This window comes from Triturus cristatus, chromosome 2_2, assembly GCF_964204655.1.
Source record: "Triturus cristatus chromosome 2_2, aTriCri1.1, whole genome shotgun sequence".
Taxonomy (NCBI): Eukaryota; Metazoa; Chordata; class Amphibia; order Caudata; family Salamandridae; genus Triturus; species Triturus cristatus.
The window spans coordinates 715252224-715277897 of NC_140582.1; the positions used below are offsets into that span (position 1 = coordinate 715252224).

At 46.7% G+C, this 25674-nt stretch overlaps 1 protein-coding gene across 2 annotated transcripts in view; it reads right to left on the bottom strand.

The window, feature by feature from the left end:
- LRP2BP (LRP2 binding protein) overlaps positions 1-25674 on the bottom strand; it is a 231223-nt gene that overhangs the window by 156562 nt on the left and 48987 nt on the right. The window contains exons 2-3 of one of the 2 annotated variants that reach the window (XM_085643285.1): positions 23599-23816; positions 1129-1244 (exon numbers count right to left, since the gene is read on the bottom strand). In XM_085643285.1, the coding sequence (XP_085499411.1) occupies positions 1129-1244; positions 23599-23767 (285 nt within the window). In that variant the 5' untranslated portion in view covers positions 23768-23816. The remainder of the gene's footprint in view (positions 1-1128; positions 1245-23598; positions 23817-25674) is intronic. The other variant, XM_085643286.1, reaches the window with a different exon arrangement.

Here is a 25674-nt window from a genome sequence, read left to right on the forward strand (position 1 = left end):
TGGTCTTAAAAAGTAGAAATTGAATGGGCTCACTGCAGGCTGGCTTCAGAAACCTTTGTGCATGACCTGGGTGCTACAGAATTGAAGAAACCTGCATGTTTTAAACTGAAAGGCAGGGATGGAGCTTCAAAGAAAAGAGCGGGTCATAAGGCGTCAACATGAGGTTTCATTTACAGGGTCCCGAGGGAGAAAAAGAAAGAGGCTACAGAAAATGGGTCCGGTACATTTTCAACAGACCTGTATTCTCATACTCTCTTATATCAACTGGCAGAAAGAATAGAGTTGCATCAAGATAGATTAATTGTGGTTTGAGGGTGGTAAAAAAGAGAAAAGGTGTACTGTCTCGGATACTACAGATGGTAAAGTGCTGCTAGACTGCTAGTGGGCACTAGAGGAGTTGAATGTGGTAAGGAATGTACAGGTGCTAGATCAAGAGACACTGAACTAGCACAATGAGTAATGAACATTACTACTAGAAGGATTATCTAGGGATGTCTTCATGTGGCTAGGTCTACACAAGGAGACGGTGAAGTTGGGTCTACTAATAATGTATCTGTGAATTTGAAGATTAGTGGCTGTGTGTTGATCTTCAAGAACACCTTTGTTCAGACCTCTAGTACAAAATAGGCCACGCCCCACAAAGGACCCGGAGGACTATACTATTGGCTAGTTAGATAGTAGAATACATACATTATTTAAGATGGTTATAGGGTTTAATGACCCCTAAGATCTGGTCTGCCTTTGTCTGTTCATAAATATGATTAAGAATTTGTTCTAAAAACAGCTTCAATGAAATACCAACTTCACCCAAGCCAGTTACCCTTACCTAGGAGGAATGACTGGAAAGAGGTTTGGGTTCTTTTAATGACATCCGAAAATGGGGAGAAGGAGCGTCCAGGGGAATAGACCCAACATCAAACAAACGGTTTCATTTTGGTAATAAACATTGCACAAAAATCGGATTGTGAATACTACTTGCAGTTTAGGACTATGATCCCTTCTTCCATTTATGGTTAAGTTAACTATAGTCACATTAATGAGTAAATGCCCTTAAAAAAAACCTAATTGCTATATATATTTCTTATTGTTCTCTTTCTTCACAACATATTACATTTTTAAACAACTTACCTCTTCAAAGTACAGCTGTCCGAGCAAGAACGGTGCTTGTTGGTCTCCCTGTTGAATTCTTTCTTTTAGAAATTGTTCAGCCCTTTTCACCAAATCATCGTGGGTAGGTTCTGTTGCTGCCAAATTATATAAATATTAGAACTACAGTGAGGGGTGAAATAAAACACTAAACTTGTCACAAGCAAATACATTATTAGACTCGTTTTTCTGTGGTTATGTGCATGCAGGTTAGTCTCTGCTCCTGGCACTGCACAGACTAGTACAAAGCTTGATTCCATTAACCCAAAATGGCTATGAGCCTCATTGCGTAAAGGGCGGTGGTACCAGTACTGCCTGTGTTATTTGGCAATTTATGCGACCGTAAATATGCCCATTACGGAGGGGGAAATAACGCCCACCACAAAAATTCCACTGCAATCACAAAATTACCGCCTGTGATACTTGAATTACTGCCAGCACTGGTTGTATTGTCCCCAGAAAATCTCATTACAGAAAACTACTGTCCAAAACACATGGAACTTACACCGTAAAATCAGAGTACAACCCTAACCAACTTCTGAAGCCTGAAGCTTTCTTGAACTATGGTTACCAAACATTAAGGCCTCTACCATGCCCTGATGCAGGCATGCTTTGTCCTGCAAGGACCCTATCCCTGCCCTGACAAAGAAATGTAGATTTTGAACGGCGGCATTTTTACCATCTGACAATAAATTTGACCCCCAACAGTATTTGTTAAGCTGATAAATGTAGTGAATTAATTGTTCTGCTTCCGGTATTCTTCATGTCTGGGCAATTACCTCCAGTGTTAGCTAATCCCAGCAGTATTTTTACAACACTGGCTGTGATGTATAATTTCTATCACACAAGATAAGTAATTTACCACTGGTTGTAACTTATTAAATTGATTGTAAGGCCCATATTCACCTGAAGGGTATTTCAGCACTGCAATAACAGATGCGTATTATTACCCAACCCGCAGGTACTCGTTTTATCCCCCTTGGAAGGATGAAAGACTGAGTGGATTCTCAGGGCCAAATGTACGACCAGAAAAATTGCACCTCGCAAATTGCAACTCATTTGCGAGTCGCAATTTGCGAGGTTCAATATGCCATGTACAACAGTGAGTTTAACACTGTTTGCGATTCCCAATTTGCGAGCTCATTGGGAATGACAGGCCCTCCAAGGTATGTTGGCCTGCTGGGCTCAGCAGACCACCATGTCTGGGACTGCTTTAAAATCAAGCCGTTTTTTTTAGGTCTCGCCTGACCTAGCGCATGCGCTGGTCTGGCGAGACTTATTGAGAGGGCTCCAAAAAGTGCTACCAGGCCAGCCTAAAGCTACAGTGCATGTGCGCGGGCGCGCGCGCCGCGCTTGAAACGCGATTACTTTCATTTTCGCCGCTTTGATGTTTGATCGCGATCGCGATCACTTTTGCGGCTGCACGGCCGCTTGTTGAGTGTTGTCACGAGATGAGGTTCACAGTAGGCTGTGGTTACGCTTTTTTTTGTTGCATTCTTGTATGTCGCTAATTCGACCCAAATATATTGGAGCCTTTACATGAGCACCAGTGCATTACACAAGGACACATTCATTTGTGTAGGCCTGGGAGATTAATTGATTTTCCCAGAATCACAGGATGTTAAGCCAATGCGAGCCTCGGAACCAGAGACGCGAACCCGGGTCTCCACTTCACAAGTCAGCAGCTCTGTTCCTCCTTACACCACAGATAGTTGTAAATCTTTATTTAGTTACTCCAGAGTGCACTGCCGGAGCTCCAACGAAAATTCTGAGACACATCTCTGCTGCAGCCGGCACAGGGAGGCATAAACACGGCACAACACGCACTTATGTTGCATCTGCAGGTTTTTGGAGAAAGCCATCCTTGAAATGAAGGCCGCTGCCTGCCCTATCTGGTCCATCATCTCGCAGCCCCCTCCTCTTTGACCCCTCCTCCACACCGCTTCCCAGCAGAGTTATTTACAATCGCCCACTAATCCCAGCTCTCTCTGGAGGCCCCTGATGCCTTGCAGACCGGGCCTGACGACTGACACAGTTGCAGAGTCCTTTCCCTATCTGCTAAGATCGAATTTCACCTAGTTAAAGTGATCTGGAAAGAATGTGACTTCCACGGCTGTAAATCATCGGCAGAACTTAGCAGCACAACCTCTGAGGCGGCATTAACCGGAGAAAGGCGGAGATACCCCCTTCTGTCAGCCAACTGCTTCAAAACATCCATAAAACCATTAAAGCATTTCATGGCTATCTATGAATTTCTGTCTGCTGCACTTATGATTTTTAACTCACCCGATCAGCAAAACTAATAGCTATGTAGATGTCACGGAAAGAAGTTCGAAACAAAATTATTCAATTTTCATTTGGTTAGACAGATTATATATATTTTTGGGTCTATGTTGATTATTCTTGAAATGTATTATTAATTAATATGACATTCTTTTACTGGTATATTAAGTTAAATATTTTAAACAATTAATATTATAATTGGTAAATATGCACATAGGAATCATCATTTTTTCTCAATGCACTTATGTGTATGTGTACCAGCAAACCCATAAAGTAAAGTAAGGCGCAAAGGAATGAATAGAGAAAACAGTGACATCAGTCTAATATAGTTGAAAGCAAAAATAGGCAAGTAAATAAATGCGAATTCGAGAAAAAAGTCGATTGTCTCAATATATTAAAGTCTCGTCGTTTTAGCGCCGGTACTGCGATTATAGCAAAAGTAAAGAAATAGAAACAAACATCCATTTCTTTACTTTTGCTATAATCGCGGCACCCGCGCTTTACTTTTAATGTTAAAAGTAAAGCACCGGTGCCGCGATTAGAAAGAAAACAAGCACTCGCATAGCCAATAGGTCTTGCCTTTGGGACCTTATAAGTGTTTAAGCCATGCAACAGTTGCATAACTAAATACTTATAAAGGTCCCAAAAGCGAGACCTATTGGCTATGCCAATGCTTGTTTTCAATGCATCCCGTTTTCCTTAAAGGAAAACGGGATGCAGTTAAAAAACAAAATGAAACGTTTTAGTTTCATTTTTAAGGGCAGGTAGTGGTCCCTGGGACCACTGCCTGCCCTTAAAAAATATTTTTAGAGACAGTCACAAAGTGGAAGGGGTCCCCTGGGGACCCCTTCCAAATTGCGACTGCATTACCACCCTCTTGAAGAGGGTGGTAATTTACAAGTGTTTCGCGAGTGCAATTGCGGTCACAAAACATTCATACATTGATTTGCGGATGCAATTAGGAAGGAAACGCCCCTTCCTAATTGCGACTCGCAATAACTAAATAGCAAGTCGCAAATAAATTGCGAATAGCTATTTAGGAATTGTACATGGACTAGGGCCATTTTGCAAGTGCAAACGGGTCGCAAACCCGTTTGCGCATGCAATTTAGGGTCGTACATCTGGCCCTCAAAGATCGGACCTGGGATCACAAACCCAGGAAAGGCCAATGGGTGTCAACTGCTGCCCACTTAACAGGGATTAGCGATCTGCGAGTGGACAGGAACAGCTGGCACAAAAATTAGCAGCGTTAGCATTACCGCTTTTGACTTGGTGATGCCAGAGAGGACATCTATTCATTCCCTGGGCTTTCTAGACAGTCAGGCTCAATTCACAGTAGAAGGAAAAAACAGTTTTGACCTGTGTGGTATGAGAATGGCCAAGAAGCTGAAGAAAGACCCGCCTGGTGGCAGCTGGGCCTGCCATTTTGAAACAGGGGCTCCTGGGTAGTTTTACAGTAAGGCAAAGAGGAAGTGGTGCTAAAGGAAGTGGGGATTGTAAGAAAATAGTTAGGATTGAATGGTAGATTTTCTTCAATCACTGGTGACAGCACAGGAGAAATCTGGAACCTCAAAAACCACCACCTCAGAACATTCCTGAACCTGGGAATACTCCATCTGACGATGAACGCCCTGTTGGAAGAAGAATCCTGACTTCAGACTCCTGCTGAAAGAACAGGACTCACATAAGGACTCCGGCTGGCACCCGAGGACTGGAACTGCTCTCCAAGGGTCAAGTGGTTGGCCTCCTATGTACCTGCTTCAGGGGTACAAAATGCAGGATTCCTGACTCCTAGAGGGCCCAGTTGACTAAAATGTCTGGATTTGGCAGGAGACCCGGCTGAAGAGAGACATGGTGCCCAGAAACCTGCCCTGAGGAGTTAGGAGCTACAAGACTGACCAGAAGAAGTTTTTTCAGCAGTTGGAGACGAAGGGCCTGATTCAGCATTAGATGGACAGCACTGTGTTCCTCAGGATGGCCGAGGTCATTACCTCTGCCAGCCTGATGGACTCTACTATTATTTCCACACTATTACTTACACTTCAATGGTCAAAATATTTACATGCTTGTCTGATGTATGGAGGCAGGACTGACATTTTGTCCATAAGGTCAGCTATGGCATGGTTCTAATTTTGAGCACAACTACCTGCATTAAGGCAGTTTTTATCATCAGGTACTCCGCTATCAGCATTCAATTTGCTATAGCTTCACCACAATCATTCCCTTTTCACCATTTTGTTTGTCTCCAGCATCTGTCTTCCTCTAAACTATTCATCTGCCTATTGGTCTGCTTGATTACATATTTTGCCATGTTTTATTTAGAAGTTGGTTATGTGAAAATATCTTGACATTTTAACAGAGATCAAAAAATACTAAAAACAGAGAATACATGCCTTTTTGCTGAACCATTTGAAATCTTTCAAAGGTTATGGGGGCAGTACAAGATGTAAAAATATGCTTTCTGAGGCTTCTCCTGGTGGGTCTCCACCAAACCCCCAACATCTTACTAAACATAAGGTCACCTGTAATCCTCTAACTTTCCCTATTGTTCATAGATCCCTCCTGGGATCAGGATGGTGCGAAGCGAATGAGTGGAGGGGCACTCCCTATCCTGGGCACTGATGCAAATGGGTGCTGTGCAGTGATCTAGCAGTGCTTTTGCAGTGCCGTTTACAGGCTGTCTCAGGGGTGCTCCAGCAGGCCGCAGCTGGGATCTGTGCAGCATGGCAATGACATTTTGGCCTCATGAACCTTTGCGGAGGTGTGTAACATGAAAGAGATTTATTTTAAAAAAACACACAGGGGGCATGGCATAACGCCGATGAGTGAGCAGTTTGCTCGAGAGCTCCGATCAGCCGGCCGCCATCCAGCTCCATCTTCACTCCCCTCGGATGACTACTTGACCCGGAGGGGGGACCCTACAATGCCCTGATGTGGGGGGCTCACCAGAGCCGAGAAATAAAGGAGTAGGATGGCACAGAGTCCAAAAGACGGGACCGTCCATCGCACCCGCGAGTAATCCAAGATGGCGGCAGCTCCCTGAATGAACCGGGAGGTGGGCTGCGGGGCAGACCCCTGGGACCAGCAGTGCTGCTGAGCGCTCCGAGGGGAGAATTGGCCCGTTCCTGACCTCGCCCGGGGACGACTGCAGAGGCACCCCTGGACCGGAGTGCCCGGGGCCTAGGGGCAGATGGCCACGTGAGCGTGGGACCTAGGGCCTGAGCAGCCGAGGCCTACGCCTGTCGCCCAAGCAGAGCAGCAGGCAGCCACAGGAGTTTGTTCCCCTAGAGGCTGCTGGGCATTTGCGGAGAATTGATGAACTGGTCTTGGCCCTCCAAGAATACGTTGGTATGGGTGATGTGTAGCAGAACGGCGCCCTAGACCACACAGAGCCAGGCTGATGGAGATTGGACAACCAGGAGGCAGTGGGGGATCCAGCATTGGCTATTGCTCCCTGGTGAGACTTCTGAAGTTGTGAGACTACATTACTGCTGATGTCCTTAGACAGCAGGGGGGGGGGGGGGCTACTGAGGGACAATACCTGCTCCAGTAGAGGTGCTTATACTAGAGAGACACCTAGGACACAGCAACATGCAGCCCTGAGGGCATGAGAGCGGCAATAAGAAGAGGTTAAACTTCCTCTTACCGATAGCAGCGGGAAGCTAGTGCACGCAATACTCAGAGCCTGGGTGGGAAGTCCATAGCAGCCACAGGACACCTACCAGGGAGGGCTGGGTCATCCGAGCCGGCACAGAAGCGCCCAGCCGACTGAAATATCAAAAAGGCCCAGGCCTGGGGGTCTGAGACTTGGACAACAGACTGTGTTGACTCCTGCGGGACGAGGCAGAGCCCAGTCCTCCACAGAACACTCATAAGGACCCCAGGCTGTTGTACGTGACTCCAGAGGGCCAGAGGAGTACAAGACCCGAGGACCTCTTAATGAGATAACCAAGATCGCGGACTGGCACGCTACAGCAGACCTTGGCTCGACTGCTGATGCCAGGATGCTCTCTGACACACCTGCCCTGGCTGGAATGAGGAGAATCTGCACTCATCTCCAAGTGTCTATTGAGGAGGAGAGGGATGGCTCCTAAGGTGGCAATGGACATCAAGGACCTCGAGGACACGTGACAGGGACAAGAGAGACAAAGTCACCCTGTGATAGCAATGGGGAAAAAAAACAAGCAGTGCGAACGAGACGGAGTCCTAGCAGAGAGTTCACAAGAAGGGCGTTAGAATCTTGCTTCACAAGCGGAACCCCCCCCCAGGACCCAACCCTATAAGACATCTTATCGGCATTAACTGCCTCAAGTGAGTAGCTGGAAGTGTCGATAGACTCCATGGGTACGGACTTAGGGATTCTGAGGGATGATCACAGACGTCCAACTGAGAGAGTCTCATTAAAGGCACTCCAACTCACAGAATACACCCCTGCTCTCACAACAATGAAAGGTCAACTCGCCGTGCTTGAGGCGAAAGTGTACGCGCTGGAGCGCCGCGCGGAATATGCAGAAAACCACTCCAGCAGCAACAATATGAGAGTGGTGAGCCTACCGGAAAAGGTGGAAGGGGCCAACATGGTGGACTACCTTGAGAACTTGCTGCACACAGAGGTGGCGCCAGAGGTACTGTCGGCCTTCTACGCCCTTGAGAGAGCCCACCGGGTGCTGGCAGGACTTCTCCTGCCTGGGGCCCTGCCACACTCTGTGATAACGAGGCTCCTACACTATAAGGACAGGGACCACATACTGGCATAAGCGAGATGCCAAGGGTACCTCCAAGTGAATAACGTGGTAGTGAGCATATTTCCGGATTTTTCCCGAGAGGTGCAGAGGCAGCGGGCCTCTTTTCAGAGTGTAAAGCCGAAGCTCTGTCAGCTCGACTACTAGAATACAATGCTATACATAGCCAGATTGTGAGTGGTCACCCCGGGAGAAGCGGAGTTCTTTCGCTCCCCGCAGGAGGCCTGGGACTGGCTAGGCGAGGCCCGACCTCGGGAGCCTGGACGGCGGAGAAAGCGCAGTGGTAGATCCCGCAGAAGAGAAGCCAAACGAGATGCATTGGCACCCATGCAGGAAGAGGTACAATTGGAGCGATAGAGTGCAATGAAGGTGGTGGCACTGATAAGCGGAAAGGAATCGGAGCATGCTGCCCCAGAGAGCCGTGGTTCAGTGTTGGAATCGGACTCGGAACACGGCTCGAGTATGTCTGAGACTCAGAGTATTAAACTGCCGAATGTGACTCAGAGAACGGCTGATGATATTATCTGAGAGACCTGGCGGAATGGTAAAGGGGAGGGGCCTAAGGGAAACTGCGATGACGCTATCCTGGATAAGAGGTACTGCGATCACTGAGGGGGTAGATTCTGTTGCATTAGTTGTTCCCTCTGAGCTGGGTAGTTGTCCTGGAAGCTGGAGGAGCTGCGGGCCACCCGCTGACTGGACGTTCCATGGGCATATTTCCCACAGACTTAGATGAATGGTTTGGATGGGAGGCGACCACCTACTTGTCCTGGGGAGGGGGCATTGGGGAATTTGATTTTGGTTCACATGTTGGGGAGTTCTGAGTCGTGTCAGTTCACATATCTTTTTCAGGGTAACTTGGTTGCACTGCAGACTGGGGGAGAGCTGGGGAGAAGGGACACACGTGTGTCTTAAGACCCGATAACAGATGTCAGGCACACAAAAGTATAATTGTCTATAATGGAACATATGGGGAATGCACACCATTTCCAAGAGATATAAAGTATTATCCTACTTTAATAGAAAGGGATATAAATAGCCCTACTCCAGGAAACACAACTCATGGCAAAGGAGGGACAGGAATATACTGACAACCCTGCACCCCATGACTGAGACTACTACTACTTCTCAGCTATGCACGAAATCCATGTGTGTGTAGATGCATTTCTATGTACTGCAGACAAAATTTGGTGCAAACGGTTAAATACCTGTCCCGAATGATATCGAACCACCATCAGGTCATTCTCGGACTGAAGTGGACCCACTCCAAGCTCACAATTCCTACCTGGAGGCTCCGCCCTGACACACTAGAGGGCCAGGTATTTAGAGGTGATCCGGGAGAAGATCACTCAATACGTTAATGACAATGAGGATTCGGTCTCTTCTCACCTGGCGGAGTGGGATGCCTTCAAGGTGGTCCTTGTGGGTCAATGTATAGCGGAGACAATGGGACTCAAACACACGCTCCTGACTGAGGTACTAACCGCTGAAAGAGACCGTAGAAAACATGAGCAGAAGTGGTCGGGGGACCCAGAACTCCAGCTTGGATTACAGGGCACTATGAAAGAAGTGGCGAAGCAGACCGAAAGGCTTAGATGCTTTGATTATAATCAGTATTTGGACCGCGCACATGCTGAGAGGGATAAATCTGGATCCCTTTTGGCATGGCTCACGAACCTAGTCAATAGAGGTTCCCCCATAGTTGAGATGGAGGATGACAAGAGTAACAGGCAATATATGTAAGCGGGGATCAATGGCATCTTTGCTCAGTACTATGCTGGGCTGTACCATGGTGCCCCATCATATGATGGCACCGCAATCCCAGATTACCTAGAGGGGCTGCAATTGCCACGACTAGGACCAGATGAGGCAGATATGATGGGTGCGGACATCACCCCACAGGAAGTGAGAGCGGCCTACAAACACATGGCACACAACAAAACCCCAGGAACACACTGCTTGCTGGCTGAGTTCTACACGACCTAGTCGGAGGAGCTAACCCCCCAGCTGGTCTTGCTGTATGGTGCAGTCCAGGATGTGGGGACATTACCAGATAGTACCAAGAAAGCACTTATTATCCCGGTGCTGAAACCGGGGAAGCTGGCACATGATCACACAGCCTACAGGCCAATGTCCATGCTCAACATAGACTACAAAATATTGAGTAAGATCTTAGTGGCTAGCCTACTACCACACATGCCAAATTTCGTCCACACCAACCAGGATGGCTTCATTCCAGGGCGGAACAAGGCCACTAACATCAGGCGGCTCCTGGCCATCATGGGCATGGAGGACTACGATAGAGCTGCAGCGGTTGTATTTGCAGTAGACATAAAGAAGACTTTGGATATCCTGGAATGGCACTCCCCTATGAGGTACTAGATAGGGTGGGTCTGGTGGGTCTTTTTTTATCGTGGGCAAAACTACTGTATGCAAACCAGACAGCAAGGGTGCGTACAGGGAAGGCTATCTCCCTGGGTCAGAAAGTGGAGCGGGGCACACAACAGGGATGCCCCTGGTCTCTTCTACTATTCGCCCTGGGTATGGAGCCTCTGGTGTGCTATGCAAGATCGGGACAAGACTATCGGGGGCTGATGGTGATGGAGACACAGCATAACATCCCTCTGTGTGCAGATGATTACCTGATATTCCATCGGGGCACGGGAGTGGACTTGAGAGAGGCGCAGAATATGTTAAAATGCTTTTGCGGGTTCTCTTGTCTGAGGGTGAACTGGCAGAAATTGAGACTCTTTCCCATGACACCCAATAGCCCGCCCCATGCCCTCCCCAGATGACCTGGGCAGCCTCCAGTGGAAGCCTAGCTGACAGGTGTACTTAAGAGTAAAAATGTATCATAGAACCGCCGATCTCGTGGGGGGTAATATAAGTAAAGAGATACGCTCCCTTCGCTCCTCTATGGAATTTTGGAAGTCCCTACCATTATCAGTGGACGGCAGAGTGGCTCTCATGAAGATGGTGGCATTATCACGCATATTGTATTTCTTTGGTCCACTCCTGGTGTAGATCCCCTGTACGATGTTCCGGGATATGGACTCACAGATCGTATTGTTCATTTGGGGATTGGGCCACAGGCGAGTGGCCCTGACCACGATGCAGCGTACCACACTGACTAGATGGATAGCAGTCCCGGACTTTGAAGCAATTATATTGCGGCGCAGCTCAACTGGCTGGTCCAGTGGATGGTGACCAGGAGAAAGAGGACCCCGTATCTGTTCACTCCAACGCCCTCGGTGCTTATGAAAATATTGTTGCGCATACAGTGGAGACTCACTGGAAACACTGAGGAGACCAGAGTAGTAACCGGGTGCAGGGTTAGATATGTGCAAAGTGCCTATTGCAGAGTTTCCTACTCTCCTGACTTGCCCTGCTTCGACACCTACTGCACGGTAGGAACTGGGCGGGCCTGGATCCCTGGGTGGAGGTGAGGGAGAGGGTGGTGGGGGATCTTTTTAGAGATTCTGAGATGCTCCCCTTTGAAGGCTTCCGCACAGAATTCGACCTACCCCAAGGCCACTTTCTCCTGCACAGGGCCCTCACCTCTGCAGTTCGGAGGCACTGAGGTGCGAAATCCACGATATCACGAGCACTGGACTGCTGCCAATATGTGGCTCTATCGGCATGTAGTATCAAAACTGTTTCTGGCCTCTACAGGACTTTACGTCAGGACATTCAGAAGCCCATGAGCGGTTGTGACTGCAGTGTGAAGAGGATGTGGGAACCCCGATCCCTGAGGCGGATTGGGAGACCATAGTAGAGAGGATCCCAAAGGTTTCGCCGAATGAGTGGTTCAAATTATTCAATTATTATATCCTACATAGGGCATATCTTACCCCAATGCGAATTAGAAGATATTTCTGAGTGGAGCCGGCAGATGCGGGGAAAGAGAGGTGTATATATTACATATGTTCTAGGACTGCCCCACTTTGAAGGCATTCTGGGAAGAGGTGCTACACATAGTGGAAACTATCACAGACAGGGCGATCCCCCATACCCCAAGCCTCTGCTTTTTGGGATGGTTCCCACATTCAGCTAAAACCAAAGTGACAGGGAAATTCCAGGATCTTGCATATGCCCTGGCCAAAAGGAAAATCACCAGCAACTGGAAGTCGACGGGGGAGAGAGTCGGGACATGGAAAAGAGAACTCGAAAAATGAGTGAGCTCTGAAGGGGGAATTCTTATGAACAAAGCTCAATGGGGCATAGGCACACTGGACACAGCAAGGGCCTGGGGAAGGTTAGGCGACAAATTGATAACATTTGACCTGTATCCCTCGCATCCCCCGTCATTTGAGCGCGGAGGGGATGAGACAGGCCAGATCGCAAAAGTGGCGTCCCCCTCCCTGACTTTACCCCCTTACACCCCATAGTTATAACCTATCTGAGACGACAAGCAGTAAACCCTACAGGATACGTACACAATACCCAGACTGACAACCAGAAGCTGAAACTACTCACGGGGTGAGGAAGAGAGAGTTGAAATGTTAATAACGTTGATCACAAGGAGACAACGCTAATAGGTCAGCACTTTTCCGCATGATATGTAATGAAAATGTTATGCTTTAGCTGTAACTTTGCAAAACCCCAATAAAACCTGGATTAAAAAAAAAATTTAAAAAAAGAACACAAATCTGAACTTTAAGAGAACACTGCTGGGAATGCGCTTGCAACTTTGAAAGGTCGTTAGTTTCCCTCCATGCCTCAGTGGTCGACCACAAATATAACCCCGATTATTAATGAGGCAGGCGCACATAGGAGGCTTGAAAGACGAGCTACAACAGCATAGTAAGCAAGGGAGAAAGCATCAGACTGTGCTGAAAATGACCTAGAGTACCATTCTTGGGTGGATCCTCTAAAGCACTATGGGGTCTTGTGGAGACAGAGCTCTACAGGGCTTGCACTGGCTGTGAATGCCTGCTGGTGATACACTGCTCTTGATAGCAGCGTAGGAATAGCTGGTCCGCACCACCACAGAGGTCATAGTTCATATGACACCTACCTGTCTGTACATTGAGACTAATGCTGGCTTTTTTGGAAGGCGTATATTTGAGAAATTAAGACCATGGCCTGGAATGATGGTCAAGCCGAAAGTTCTCAAGTGGCTGCCAGCCCAACATATGCTATCCCTACACTCGAACTTAGCCAAAGATGACGGACTCTCTGCGCAGGGTCGAAACCACACCGGTGCACCATAATGACGTTTGTTGAAATATTGAAAGCAATACGCAACATGAAAACACTCTGGATGGAACATAAGACGGACTTGGTAGGCATAGACAGCGGTTTACAAATAAAACATGACAGGAGTCCACACTGAGTTCTTTAAGGCCAATGGTACTTGAGTCCTCTGAGCCAGCACACAAGCGCCCAGCCGACAAATATCAAAGAGGCCCAGGCCTAAGTAATAGAACTAAATACAACACTCACGTCCAGTAATGGAGTGCTGGACTGAGGATACTGAGGGCCCCTCTAGACCAAAAAATATCAGTTTGATTGGCATGCCAGAACGATGCAAGATGGTGTTTTTTTTTTTGCAACAACCTCTACTTGAAAAGCAATTTGACACAGCGCCCCCTCCCCCTCACTCCCCAAGTTCTTCACAGTGGAAAGGCTACATAGGGTACTGGGTCAGACCACTGCGTGGGGAATGCCGCCTAGGCTCATGGTGGCGTGCCTACTGAACTATCAGGATAGAGATCAGATATTACAGATCGTACATGGAAAAGGCCCTCTTCAGTTTCAAAAATACAAAAAATCTTTATATTCCTGGATTACACTACTGCCACTTTCAATATAATACAATAGAATTTGTAAAGTGTGCAGCTGCTTCCAAAGAAGCGTCTTGGCGCAAGCAGCCTGAGTGCAGAACAAACAAAGACTAGTCAAACCCCAGAACTGAAAGCCTAAACATAAAAAAGAATAGTCTTCAGTAGTTTATAAAAAAATGGTTTTAAAGGAGCGAAACGTAGGGCCATAGGCAAGGAATTCCAGAGTTTGGTGGTCAAAAAGGAAAAGAAGTGACCTCCTCTTCTTGCCTTGCGAACCCTGGGAACATGCAGAAGTTTAAGCACGCTGGAGCACAATAATCTACCCTAATGGTAGGTAGACAATCTTCTTTTTAAATTCAGAGGGCCTCTTTGCTCAAAGGCTCTATAAGCAAAGGTTAGTGTCTTGAAGTTAATGCGGCTGGCAATGGGCAGCCAGTGTAGACTGCGTAACATGAGGGGTGAATAGGGAGACAGTTCGTTGGGAAGTTGAAAGAAGATAACAGTTACTCTCCCGAGTGGCTACAACTTGGAACACTACAGTCATTGCTGTTCCCCGGGGTGGGAAGAGTAAGAGATCCTCCCTTTCTCCTCCATATAGCACTCCATTACTGGAAGCTGGCACTAAAATATGCAAAAATGCTTACTCCATATGCCCCAAATATTCCACTTTGCGGCCTGCCTACCCGGCGCGGAATATTATCAGCTACTAGATTACAGAGTTGGACGGGGGCCGGAACTGAGACAGTGGGCCACTTATATATAGATGGAAATTTGATGCCCCATGATGAGTTTGTATGAACTAATACAGTCCCAGATACCCTATTCCTGCCTCACGCTGCTATCACACAGTTTATACGCAAGCACTGGTTGGTGGACCAGAAGGAACTCCCTACTTTCCAATTGTTAAAGGTAATCCACATAATTGGTCACAGGTACCACCTGGTCAGATGGTTATACCGGGGGATACGGGAACATTTGGGCACTACTGGTCCTTCGTCAGAAATAGGAAACTGCGATTGCCAGGAAACTGGATGACAGAGAATGGGCACAGGCCCTATAACATCCCAGACGGGTCTCTCGCAATGTCCAACTTAAAACAATACAGCTGCTATTCCTGCACAGGGCTTACCTAACACCACGGGTGATACAGAAAATGTACCCCACGTTTCCTCGGACTGTCTAGATTTTTCCATCTGGAAGCAGACTTTATTCACATGTTAAGGCTTGCCCCTTACTGAAAGGGTTTTGGACCTAAGTCACACTGGGCCTTACCCAAATTACTGAGCGCTCCCCTTGGCCTACTATTGAGGCCTGCCTCTTGGGCCTTTTCCCTCTCCCAAAGAAGGCGGTTGTATTACGCTGCTTTGCAGGACTTGCTCTGATGCTGGCTAAAATGCTGATCACACAACGCTGGAAATCTCGCGCTGCTCCTCGTGAGGGAAAGTGGAGAGAAGAAGTTATCAAATGGGCCACTGCCGAAAGGGAGGCGCTGCAGCACGAGGAGTATAGGGGACTGAGCAAAAAGCTGATTTGCATGGAATGGGCCCAATTAGTAGAGCAATTTAGATTAGATTCTGCAGAGGAGCCTGAGGACTGAAAGAATACTCAGAACATCCCTATTTGGAGTTCTTGGCTTGTGACTGATATTCTAAGTAGGAGGACGCATCCGTCGCCCCCCGCCCCTCCATCCCTACTTTCTACCCCCTATCTCCACTGTTTCGATAATGTCACCCCAGCTGGTTGCAATCTTGGATGTGGATGATCAGACCATAGCAGCATTGTTTTGTTGGTTTTGGGAGGGTGGGATTTTGTGGGAGGGGAAAAGAGGAAGAGTCAATTAGAATTATAAAAACCATACTAATGTGCATAAATATCCTGATAACTGTATGAAATTACATAACCAGTCATATTAATGTTAGTAATGTATTGCAAAGTCACAAAGTTATATCAGATGTATGTAATGATTCATGGAACAACTGTTCAATAACTATATACTGTCATAAAAGTAAACGTTACGCAATATAATCTGCACTTGAAAACCCTGAAACTGAATAAAATTTGTGTTAAAAAAAAAGAAATCAGGTTATGGAATGTGGTTGTCCCAGGGCACGAGTCGGAGGTACACATGGGTGGACGGCGTCCACCCACTTTTTTCACAGGGTAAACGCCGTCCACCCTGCAAAGAATTTGGCCACCACTGAATAATGTGCTGAACTGGTCCCGGTGTAATTTCCAGACCCAGGGACACTTTCAGCAGCACCTGCACGTTGTCTGCTTTCCTTCTGCCATAAGCAACAATGTGCAGGCAGGGACGGGACTTTCTTATTTAAGACTCCTGCTGGGCCCATAACAAAGGCCGAATTTGAGGGGTCATCAGGCCTCCCTTTGTTCGAGTCTCCTGCCTGGGAGCAATCAGGAGCCTCACTCACACCTGATGCAAATGAAGCCGAGGGAAAATAAAGGCTCACACCTTGTTAGCACATCACACATGCTTATGCAGGCAGCTTTTCACTTTGTTCAGTCCCTGTTTAGGAGATATGTATGCACTGCTGGGTCAAACGATTGAACTTCGCTCGACCACACTGTGCAAGTAACAATGATATATTACACTTACACGGAAACAATTGCTTTCGCTTGTGGGGTAATCTGCGTACTTGTTATACGTATGTATCATGTGCAATGGGTGGATTAGCCCAGGACATGCCGGGTCCACTGGACATTACAAACTATTCTTACCGTGCAGACCCTTAGCATATATCCCAATCATGGCATATTTTTCACCAGCCGGGGCCCAACTGAAACCATTATAGAAATGTCCTCAGAGCATGTGTATAATATCTGAGTAATGAAGGGATATTCTCCCAGTGCACCCACAACAGTTCCAGCCCAGCGGGTCATTACTCAATTGCGTGGACTGATGGGAACAATGCCACACACCCCCCCCCCCCCCCCAAGTCCGAGTCGGAGTTCACCTCACCAGAGAATCTGGTGCTGATAGGTGGGCGGAGAGTCGGCAAGGCATAGGCAGATCGGAGGGCTTCCTGTCTGCCCTCTAATACCACCTGACGGGAAGGAGGGCAAGTGTCAGTACTTTGTGTCATAAGTCCCTTTCTTCGCCTCCGAGGGGTTCGTTGAGATTTCCGTTGTGACTTCTCAGGGCCTCTAGCATGTAGGGTGTCAGGGAAATTCCTGTCCAGTCAATCCCATGCACTCTCCGGCGTGTCGAAGAATAAGGAACGCTGGTTGTGGATGATTTTCAATTTGGCCGGGAATAAAAGAGCGAATGTAAGGCCCGCAGCACAGACCCGAGCCGGGACTTCCATGAATGAAAAACGTTTGTGTTGGACTGCTAGAGTGTAGTCCGGGAAAATTGAAATTTTTGCATTGTCCAACTGTAGCGGGCCTTTGTCCCTTGCTGCTTGTAACATATGGTCCTGGTCCCTGTAATTCCTGGCCAGTATCGGTTGGGAGTTCGCGACAGGTATGGGCCGACGCGTGGGGACTCGATGGGCCCGCTCAACCATGAAGAACGTAAACAGTCCCGTAGGGGCCATGCTGGTTTTTAGCCACTCCTCAATAAATGTCGTTCGTTGGGTTAGGGCCCTCCGATCCCTCAGGGAGACCCACTATTCTGAGGTTATTGTGCCGGGCCCGTCTTTCTGCATCATCCACACGGGTCTGTAAGGATTCGATTTGTTGGCGCATATGTTGCAGTTGCTCATCAAGCTCTTTCGACCTGTGGTACCATAGTGTCTAGTGTCTGCTCAGTTGACTTAACTTTATCAGCCAGTTTTCTGTGATCATCCTCGAGCAGGTTGAGCTCTGCCCAGATTGAGCCTAGTTGCTGTGCGATTGAAGATCTGGAGTCATGAATGTCTTGCAGGATCATGTCCAGCTTATCAGTGGAAGAGGTGGATGTGGCCCATCCTCAGCCTGTCAGGAGCCCACAGATGAGGTTTCCGAGGGTGGTGAGCGTGATCCAGCCCTTCCGGACCCGGACGCTGTTTTTGTCTTCTCACAGCCCATGTTCAATGGTGATTGGACTAATGATAAGTTATGTCTCAGCTCTCCAAAATACCCCTCCATGATGATGAATGAAGGTACAGGAGAAGACAGAGCTTAGGAGGGTTTCAGGTTGGTATTCGTAGGTTCTCACAGACCCCTCCTCGTTGGTCTCTGGGGGTGGGGGTAGCACAGTGTCCAAGCTCCTGTAGCCTCTCACAGGACTGCGCGGTTCCCCTCAGACATCAAGGCGAGGAGGACACTAAAGCAGTGGGACAGCAGAGCTAATAATCCCTTAGTTATCCTCGGTATTGAGATCCGCCCTTCTTCTCTCTCCGGTGCGTAATGCGTGGGACAACCACACTGAACCTTCCCCAGGGGGTGTGGGGGGGAGGCCAGATGTGTGATGGGCTTATCCTTGGTTCATATTGTGCATGAGGACCGCACCGGAAGAACCTCGACATGACGGCCCTCCATCCCGCCCGGAATTACCATCTTCTGGGCCCCATCACCCGCTGAAATGGGAGCCGCCGTGCCAAGGACAGCCCCCTGGCTTGCTGTTTCCCCCTCGAGGCCCACCCTATCTGTCCCGGTAGGCCAGGATTGAGGAGAGGGGCCCCGTACGTGCTCTCGTTAGTTAGCGGGACCTCGGGGGGCACAGACAGGTAATGGCGGCCACCTGACAGCAATTAGGACAGTTCCCAGGGCCCCCGCTTGGGCCCGCACGCCCAGGATATCAGTACCAGTTCAGAGAGGGGTTCGTCAGGGGAAGCGGATGCCCAACAATGTACCTCGGCACTCAGGAGCTTGCCTCTTCGTGGAGGGGGGGCGTCCCAGGTCTCCAGCCGCCCCGGTCTACGGGCCGGTAGCAGCACCTCCACAGCCCTGAAGAGTTTAGGGCTGCAACCAGGGGGAAAGAGATGGTCCCTCAAGCGGCCCTCGGGTCTGACGCATCTGCCAAAACAAGGCCTCAGCATGTAATCCACTAGATCCAGTTCTGTATGAGTTCTGGCAGCTGTCCCAGATCATGTCAGGCCGCTGAAGAGCTCTCCAGTGGTCGATGCCATTCGGATGCAACCAAGCTAAAGTCCGGGGTCTCTCGTGTAACTGTATGCCACCGCTGGAAGCACCAGTCCTGCGCAGGCCTCAGGAAAGCCCGCTGCTTCGATGCTCGCTCCCACAGGCGCAGGCCCACCACCCCACCGGGATCCTCCGAGGTCCCGAACACGGCCAGCACTGCTCAGCAACTCCCTTCTGGGTCCATTTTACAGCCCCTCGGTGTCAGGCTACATTCGGCAACAAGGCCAGCGTCTAAAAAAGGCAGAGTTCGTCAATAAATGGTTGGATTAGGAGCCCCCGGCACAGAGCGCGTCGCTTATGCGACCACCATCTTGGGCTGCTAGCCACGCGCCACCCTTCCATAACCTAATTTATGCACAGTTTTACTGCCAAGCTGAAGACTGGGCAGCAGGAAAGGTGACAGGAAGAGCTGGTGCGGTCAGTGGAGTTGGTGCTACTGCATCGCAAGGACAACCAGCATGAATGCATAAACAGCGTGCAAATTACAACATATTTTGTGTTTTGTTTCATGAATACCACCTGAAATAGGTTTGTGAATTAAATCATTTAATAAATAATTAAATACGTTCTTATTCCCCTGCTGCACAACACTATTTTGCTTCTGCCTCATTTCTCTCCTTCTTGGCTTCTGTTAATTTTTGACTCCTACTAATGAGAAACCTCTCTCCTGTCTCAGTTTCCTTCTGTCATGGTATTGCTGCACCATCCTTAGCGAGCCTGTCCTGGTTATGTCCCGCATGACCCCACGACTTCTCCTCAGCGAACTCCACCTCAGATCTCCTGCTACTGCCTAAATAATCCTTCCTGGGTCACTAGTGACCTTTGCTCGCCTACAACACCCCTTATTTTCTTAAGTAGCAAAACACTTCAGGATGCCTATGTGTGCTGCTCTGTATTGCTTCCTCGGTGTGCACCAAAATTCAACTTTTGAAATGTACTTAAAAAACGTATTTTTGAACTAAAATTGCCAAATACAATGTAAATATCTTAGTACAATCATTAGGTCTCGCGAGGCATGCAGTATATACACTGTAGTGTGGAAGCTCCACCCACTCTCTGCCCATTGGCTTTTGTCTTAAATGCTGCCTTCCGACTGATTTGAGGCTGGTTAGTCCCTCCTCATTCATCATTTGTATCCTTGCACGGCTATTGACCCCTTTACTCCTGACACTATTTTCTTTTCGGTCTCGCCCAGCGTTGCAGAGCGAATACGCTTCCATCGCTTTGCGAGACATGCAGTATATACTGTAGTGTGGAAGCTTCGTTGAAGCTCCGCCTACTCTCTGCCCATTGGCTTTTGTCTTAAATGCTGCCTTCCGACTGATTTGAGGCTTGTTAGTCCCTCCTCATTCATCATTTGTATCCTTCCACGGCTATTGGCCCCTTTACTCCTAACACTATTTTCTTCCCTGTCGCCCTACTCCACCGACCCCTCCCTCAGTCTGTGACTTTTCACCCTCCCCTGCCCCCTCCACTCCCGTTCGTGTTTTCTTGCCTGCCGGCACTTCCGTTTTCATTATTATTATTGCCACCTTGAAATATGCGAGTTGAAGATGCGTGCTGTACAAATACTTCTCGTGTTTAATTAACTAGATTTTAATGTTACACTAAATATAATAAGACTCTAGGCAACATTCGGGGTATGCATGGCCTCTTACGCCTTAGTTCACAAATGGCATTGTTGTTGGGCGGGAGGAGCGGCAGTGTTTTAACTCATGCTTAAAACTAGCACTTTTAATAACTTCCTCTCAATTCAGTGCTATAATCTTGTGAACTGAGGTGACGCGCTAAAGAAATGCACTTTTTTGAATTCTGAAGAGACATTATCGCACATTTACATCATGTTTACTGTATGATTAACATGCCGATCATTTTCACGGCTCTCCCACTGGCTCGTATACGCTTGGCTCGTCTCCGGCTGGCTCTACCTGTTAATTAATATATTGGCACGCGCACCTCTAACAAAAAAAGATGAATGGATACATTACAGTGAGCCCGGTAGATGGTAGAGAAATAGACTGGTGCAGACAAACAGACAAAGTCAGTCTCTATTGCCTCACGTCAGAATCATCACTTTCAATAACCTGGAAATCTGCCAGCAACTCCTGCATGCTCCAACCTCATCCCCCTCACCTATTCTTAGCAGAAGCGGCAGATTCTGAGCTGTCCCTTGCTGGTGCAGAAGAGCACGGCAAAGTCTGTAGAAGCGCTGGGATCCCTAGCCTCTCCGGGCGGGCACCTAAGCCTTCTAGGTGCCTTCACACTGAGGAGAAATTAATACATTTTGGTCTGTGCTTAAGTTGCCTCTCTGTGAGCACTGTCTGGTAGATGAGGCTCTGTGTTAATAAACACATTCAGAGAGGTGGTTGTGTACAAACAAACAACAGCCACAATACCGTACGTTTTGAACGTTTAGTTAAATACCTGCTCATCGAGTAACTCGTTGGCTGATCATTCCATGGCACTACCAATATTACATTTGGACACATTTGCTCATCTGTAAAACAATCCCTTCTATGGGTCATTTAACAACTCGGGGCTTTGGGGTTAGGTAACCTACTTTGGATGCTGTGTAAAACAGTAAAGACAAAAATTAATGCAATGAAACTAAGCAACCAGTACTGTCTAAAACACTGTGAAAACTGACACGCATTCTGGCATTTTGTTTAGTTAATGTCGATTTTCTCATAGATGTGAGTAAAGTACTCTTAATATCTTAATGAAATCTGCACACTTAACTAATAGCACCGGGCAACCTTTGACAACTAGGCAATAAATACATTTTCATGTACCCCTGAAGCCCCACTGCCCCGCCTCCTTGGCAAACTTCATTGCCTCCCAGTGTTTGGGGGATAACCAAGATGAAGGAGAGTGAGTCAAATAGTCTAGAAAATGAAAGAGAAGCCGGGATTCGGATTCACATGCTCCGATCCCGATCGCGTTGGTTAGTCTGCAAGCACTACTTTTATTAATGAGCTTCGCATTAGTAAAGCATCACGGTGTGCATGTGTGGTGACACTTCACCCATGAGGTACGTGCCAAGCAATTGTTGACACAATCCACACTTTGCGTCTTTTTCAATATATTTATTACGAAGTGCAGGACCTTTCCAAGGGATTTTGCATACTACATATATTCACTCCAAAAATAAAACGTGTTACAATGTCAATAGCTCTAACTCACAAATGTGAGACCTATTTGCATTACAAATGCTTGTTTTTTTAAGTGTTACGACTTTGATGGTGCTATTTAAACATAATTATTCAGGAGGATTTTTTTCGCTACTGTCGTGATTGCTGAGAATACTAACAACAAGCTGCAGACATCTGGAGCCAGACTTCCGACAGCTTTTAGTAGTTGCTAATGGGAAATCAGCCTTTTTGCGACTGCTAAATAGCTTTTTCACAAGTCCTAACCCTATTTTGAGAGTCGGTAAATTATTAGTGAAAATAGGTTTTGCAAATCGGTTTTGCAAATCGCTATTAGGAAGTCGTCCCTTCCTAATAGCAAGTCGAAAGTGCATTTACAATTGTTTTGCGACCGGAATGTGGTCACAAAACAATTGCATTTACCACCAATTTCATTCTGGTGGTAAGCCAGTCGCAAACGGGAAGGAGTCCTCAGGGGACCCCTTCCCCTTTGTGATTGGCAGCGAACATATTTTTAAGAGCAAACAGTAGTCCCACGTACCACTGCCTGCTCTTAACAAATGAAAATGAAATGTTTCATTTTGAAACGCTTCCCGTTTTCATTTAAGAAAAAGGGTCTGTATTTTTTTGATAAAAGTTGCTTTATTTAAAAATCAAACACAGACATGGGGGTCTGCTGTCCCCAGCAGGCCACAATCCCTATGTTATTGCCAATTTCCAATGGGTCGCAAATTGTGACTTGCCTCATGAATATTGATGAGGCATGTCATTTTGATCCCATTGTGAATCGCCAGATATATCTGAGACACATTAGTACATTTCCTTTTGTAACTCGCAGATTGTGAGCCGCAAAAGGAATTGGTCAGACATCTGTCCCTATGTCTGATCTTCCAACACAAACAAGTTCAAATCCAGGCAGGAACAACTAACCTATTCATTCTTCAAAGGTTAAGAAATTGAGGTCCATTGACGAGGCATTTGCAACAGTTACTTCACGTGCTTTGCAATGGGAAACTGCAGGAGATAAAACAAGCACTGACAAAGGCAATACACCTTGTTTGAAGCTGCTAACACATTTCTGCATGTCTGTATTTGCATGGGGGTGTACAATAAAGCCAGACCTATTGGCTTTTCCAATGCTTGTTTCTAAATAAATTGACATTAAAATAATCAAATACTCTAAAACTAGCGACATTTGTAACATGTATATACTATATATAATCATATGTAACAAGTACTCCTTTACAAGTTGCAGAAGACAACAGAAGATATAAATTGAAAACATCTAAAAGAACCAGGAATCATATAAAACTTGAAAGTTCCTTGTGAAAGATGACAACAACATATATTTGCTAAATACTGTACAACATGGGATTCTAGCAGCAGGGCCTTATAGGTTTCTCTGTGTACCTGGTAGAACCAATAACTTGCTGTCCTTTTCTCCGTCATGCTGCTGCTGTTCAGGTGTGCCGTGCTTCTTCTCCGTGAAGCAGCCACAGACCTGGGAGACGGTGTGGAGAATGGGTGCGATATTAGAGTCTACCTTGCAGGGCAGGGGCTCGGAGTTTAACTTCTTCATCTTTCTGTCGCCTCCTGCGGCATTTACTATACGACTGTACCATGAATGCCTTGGAAAATATAGCATGTAAATCTGTTAGCAGTGCCTGTGATCAGAAACAAAGATTTGCACACAGTAATATTTTACTTTACATTTTGAAGAGGCGACAATGCTGTCTTATTTCAACTACATATGTGAAAATTCTGATCAGTGAAACAGCAGACATGGAAACACATGGGAAACAAAGGTGGGAAAATGTGAAATTCTCAACAAAAAAATAAATATTAAAAATTATGGAAAAGTGACAATCGTACATAGAAAGAACAGGAAGAGGTGCAAGACTTTAAGGACGACGAAAAGTGAAAAAGATCTTGCATTTACCATCATTGATGACTTCTGAAAGTCTAATTCTGAGCTGGACATAAAGTGAAAAATCAGACAGCTGCAAATCAATCTAGCTCATGGATGTTTTTGCACTTTCTTTTATGCAAAACTCAGAGTTACGCCTAAAGTGGACAACCAACGAAGTATGTGAGTAGAAATAGCAAGTAGGATTCATAAGTCATTACCAGTAGAATTATTGGTATGCTATGTTATTCGCACTTTGGAAGGCCGTCCTTCAATCTGAATGAGCTTTCATTTGAAAGTGCTTGTTGTTTGTTGGGGTTGGGTTTTGTATGCTTGGTAGAGATGCAGTGTTATATTGCGATGTAGTTTGTGTGTGTAAGTGTGATGGTAAAATTAGTTAGATCCAGGAAGATCCTTGTAGTGTTTTATGAGGACAGGTGGATGCCCCAAAGGGATTTCCTTCCCTTTTCTCTACGGTACTGTGTTTCTACTGTTCTTGCTCAAGAGCCTTCTGCATTTTACTCAAGTGCTGTAATTAGACTCCAAACCAGTTACTAGGTGGTCTTTTGAGGATTATGGATTGTGTGGTATCTATAAGTCACTTAACTCATCTACCATGTTCAAATCCCTCTTCGACCCTGAGCACTCCTCACTAAGTAGTTCTCAACCATTCCTCTGGACCTATGCACACAAACCGAAAAAGCTAAATAAAAGTAAAAGCTAAATCAATAGGCATAACTCAGAGTATCATGGCTCCCCCTGTAAGGATATTTGGGGTAGGATGTCCTTCTGAACTTTCTCCAGATATTCCCTGGCAGCCCACTTTTTAATCCTAGCTGAAGATTTTAGAGTACGAAGAAAGTCACATTGCTTGCTCTGCAAGCTTGAGAGAACTTCTGACAGTGTGAACCAATATCTCCAATAATGGCATTCAGGAAATGTTTATTGTACAACTCTTTAGGCTTTTTTTTTGTTGTGTAAATGTGTTTATTGAGATTTCCAAATAAATGCAATATACATTTTTATGCAACAAACCAACATGCCAGTTATACATGTTTCAAGGTATACAACAGCTCAAAAGACACACAGTAATTGTTAGTCATCATGCACCTATGGCAGCGATGTGCCCTAGTACCACCTAGAACAGTATTCACAGAACAGTAGGCATTTAAAAATGTAAGTTCCTGAATATAATAGCAGAGTCCAGACCCCACCTGGCATTATCCACCACATAAACATATCAAATAACCATATAGTATTTATTTTACATCCCTAGTGGAGACCGCATTTATCACAACATCCTCATCTCCACTCGTCTGCTCCTGAACCCAGGCAATGAACGGCTCCCAGATGTCTCGGGGTCTTGAAGTGGGGGGCATCAACTCCCAAAAAGTGGTTAGCTGGGAATGGCTGTAAGTAACCTCTTCAATCCATTCCATAGTCGTAGGGTTCTTCCTCCTCCCCCAGTGAATTGCAATTTGACGTTTGGCAAATAATAGAGGTAATGCATGGGTTTTACGCTTCTTAACATGTGTTTCCTTAACATACCCTAACAGTCCCAATGATGGGGTCAGGAACAT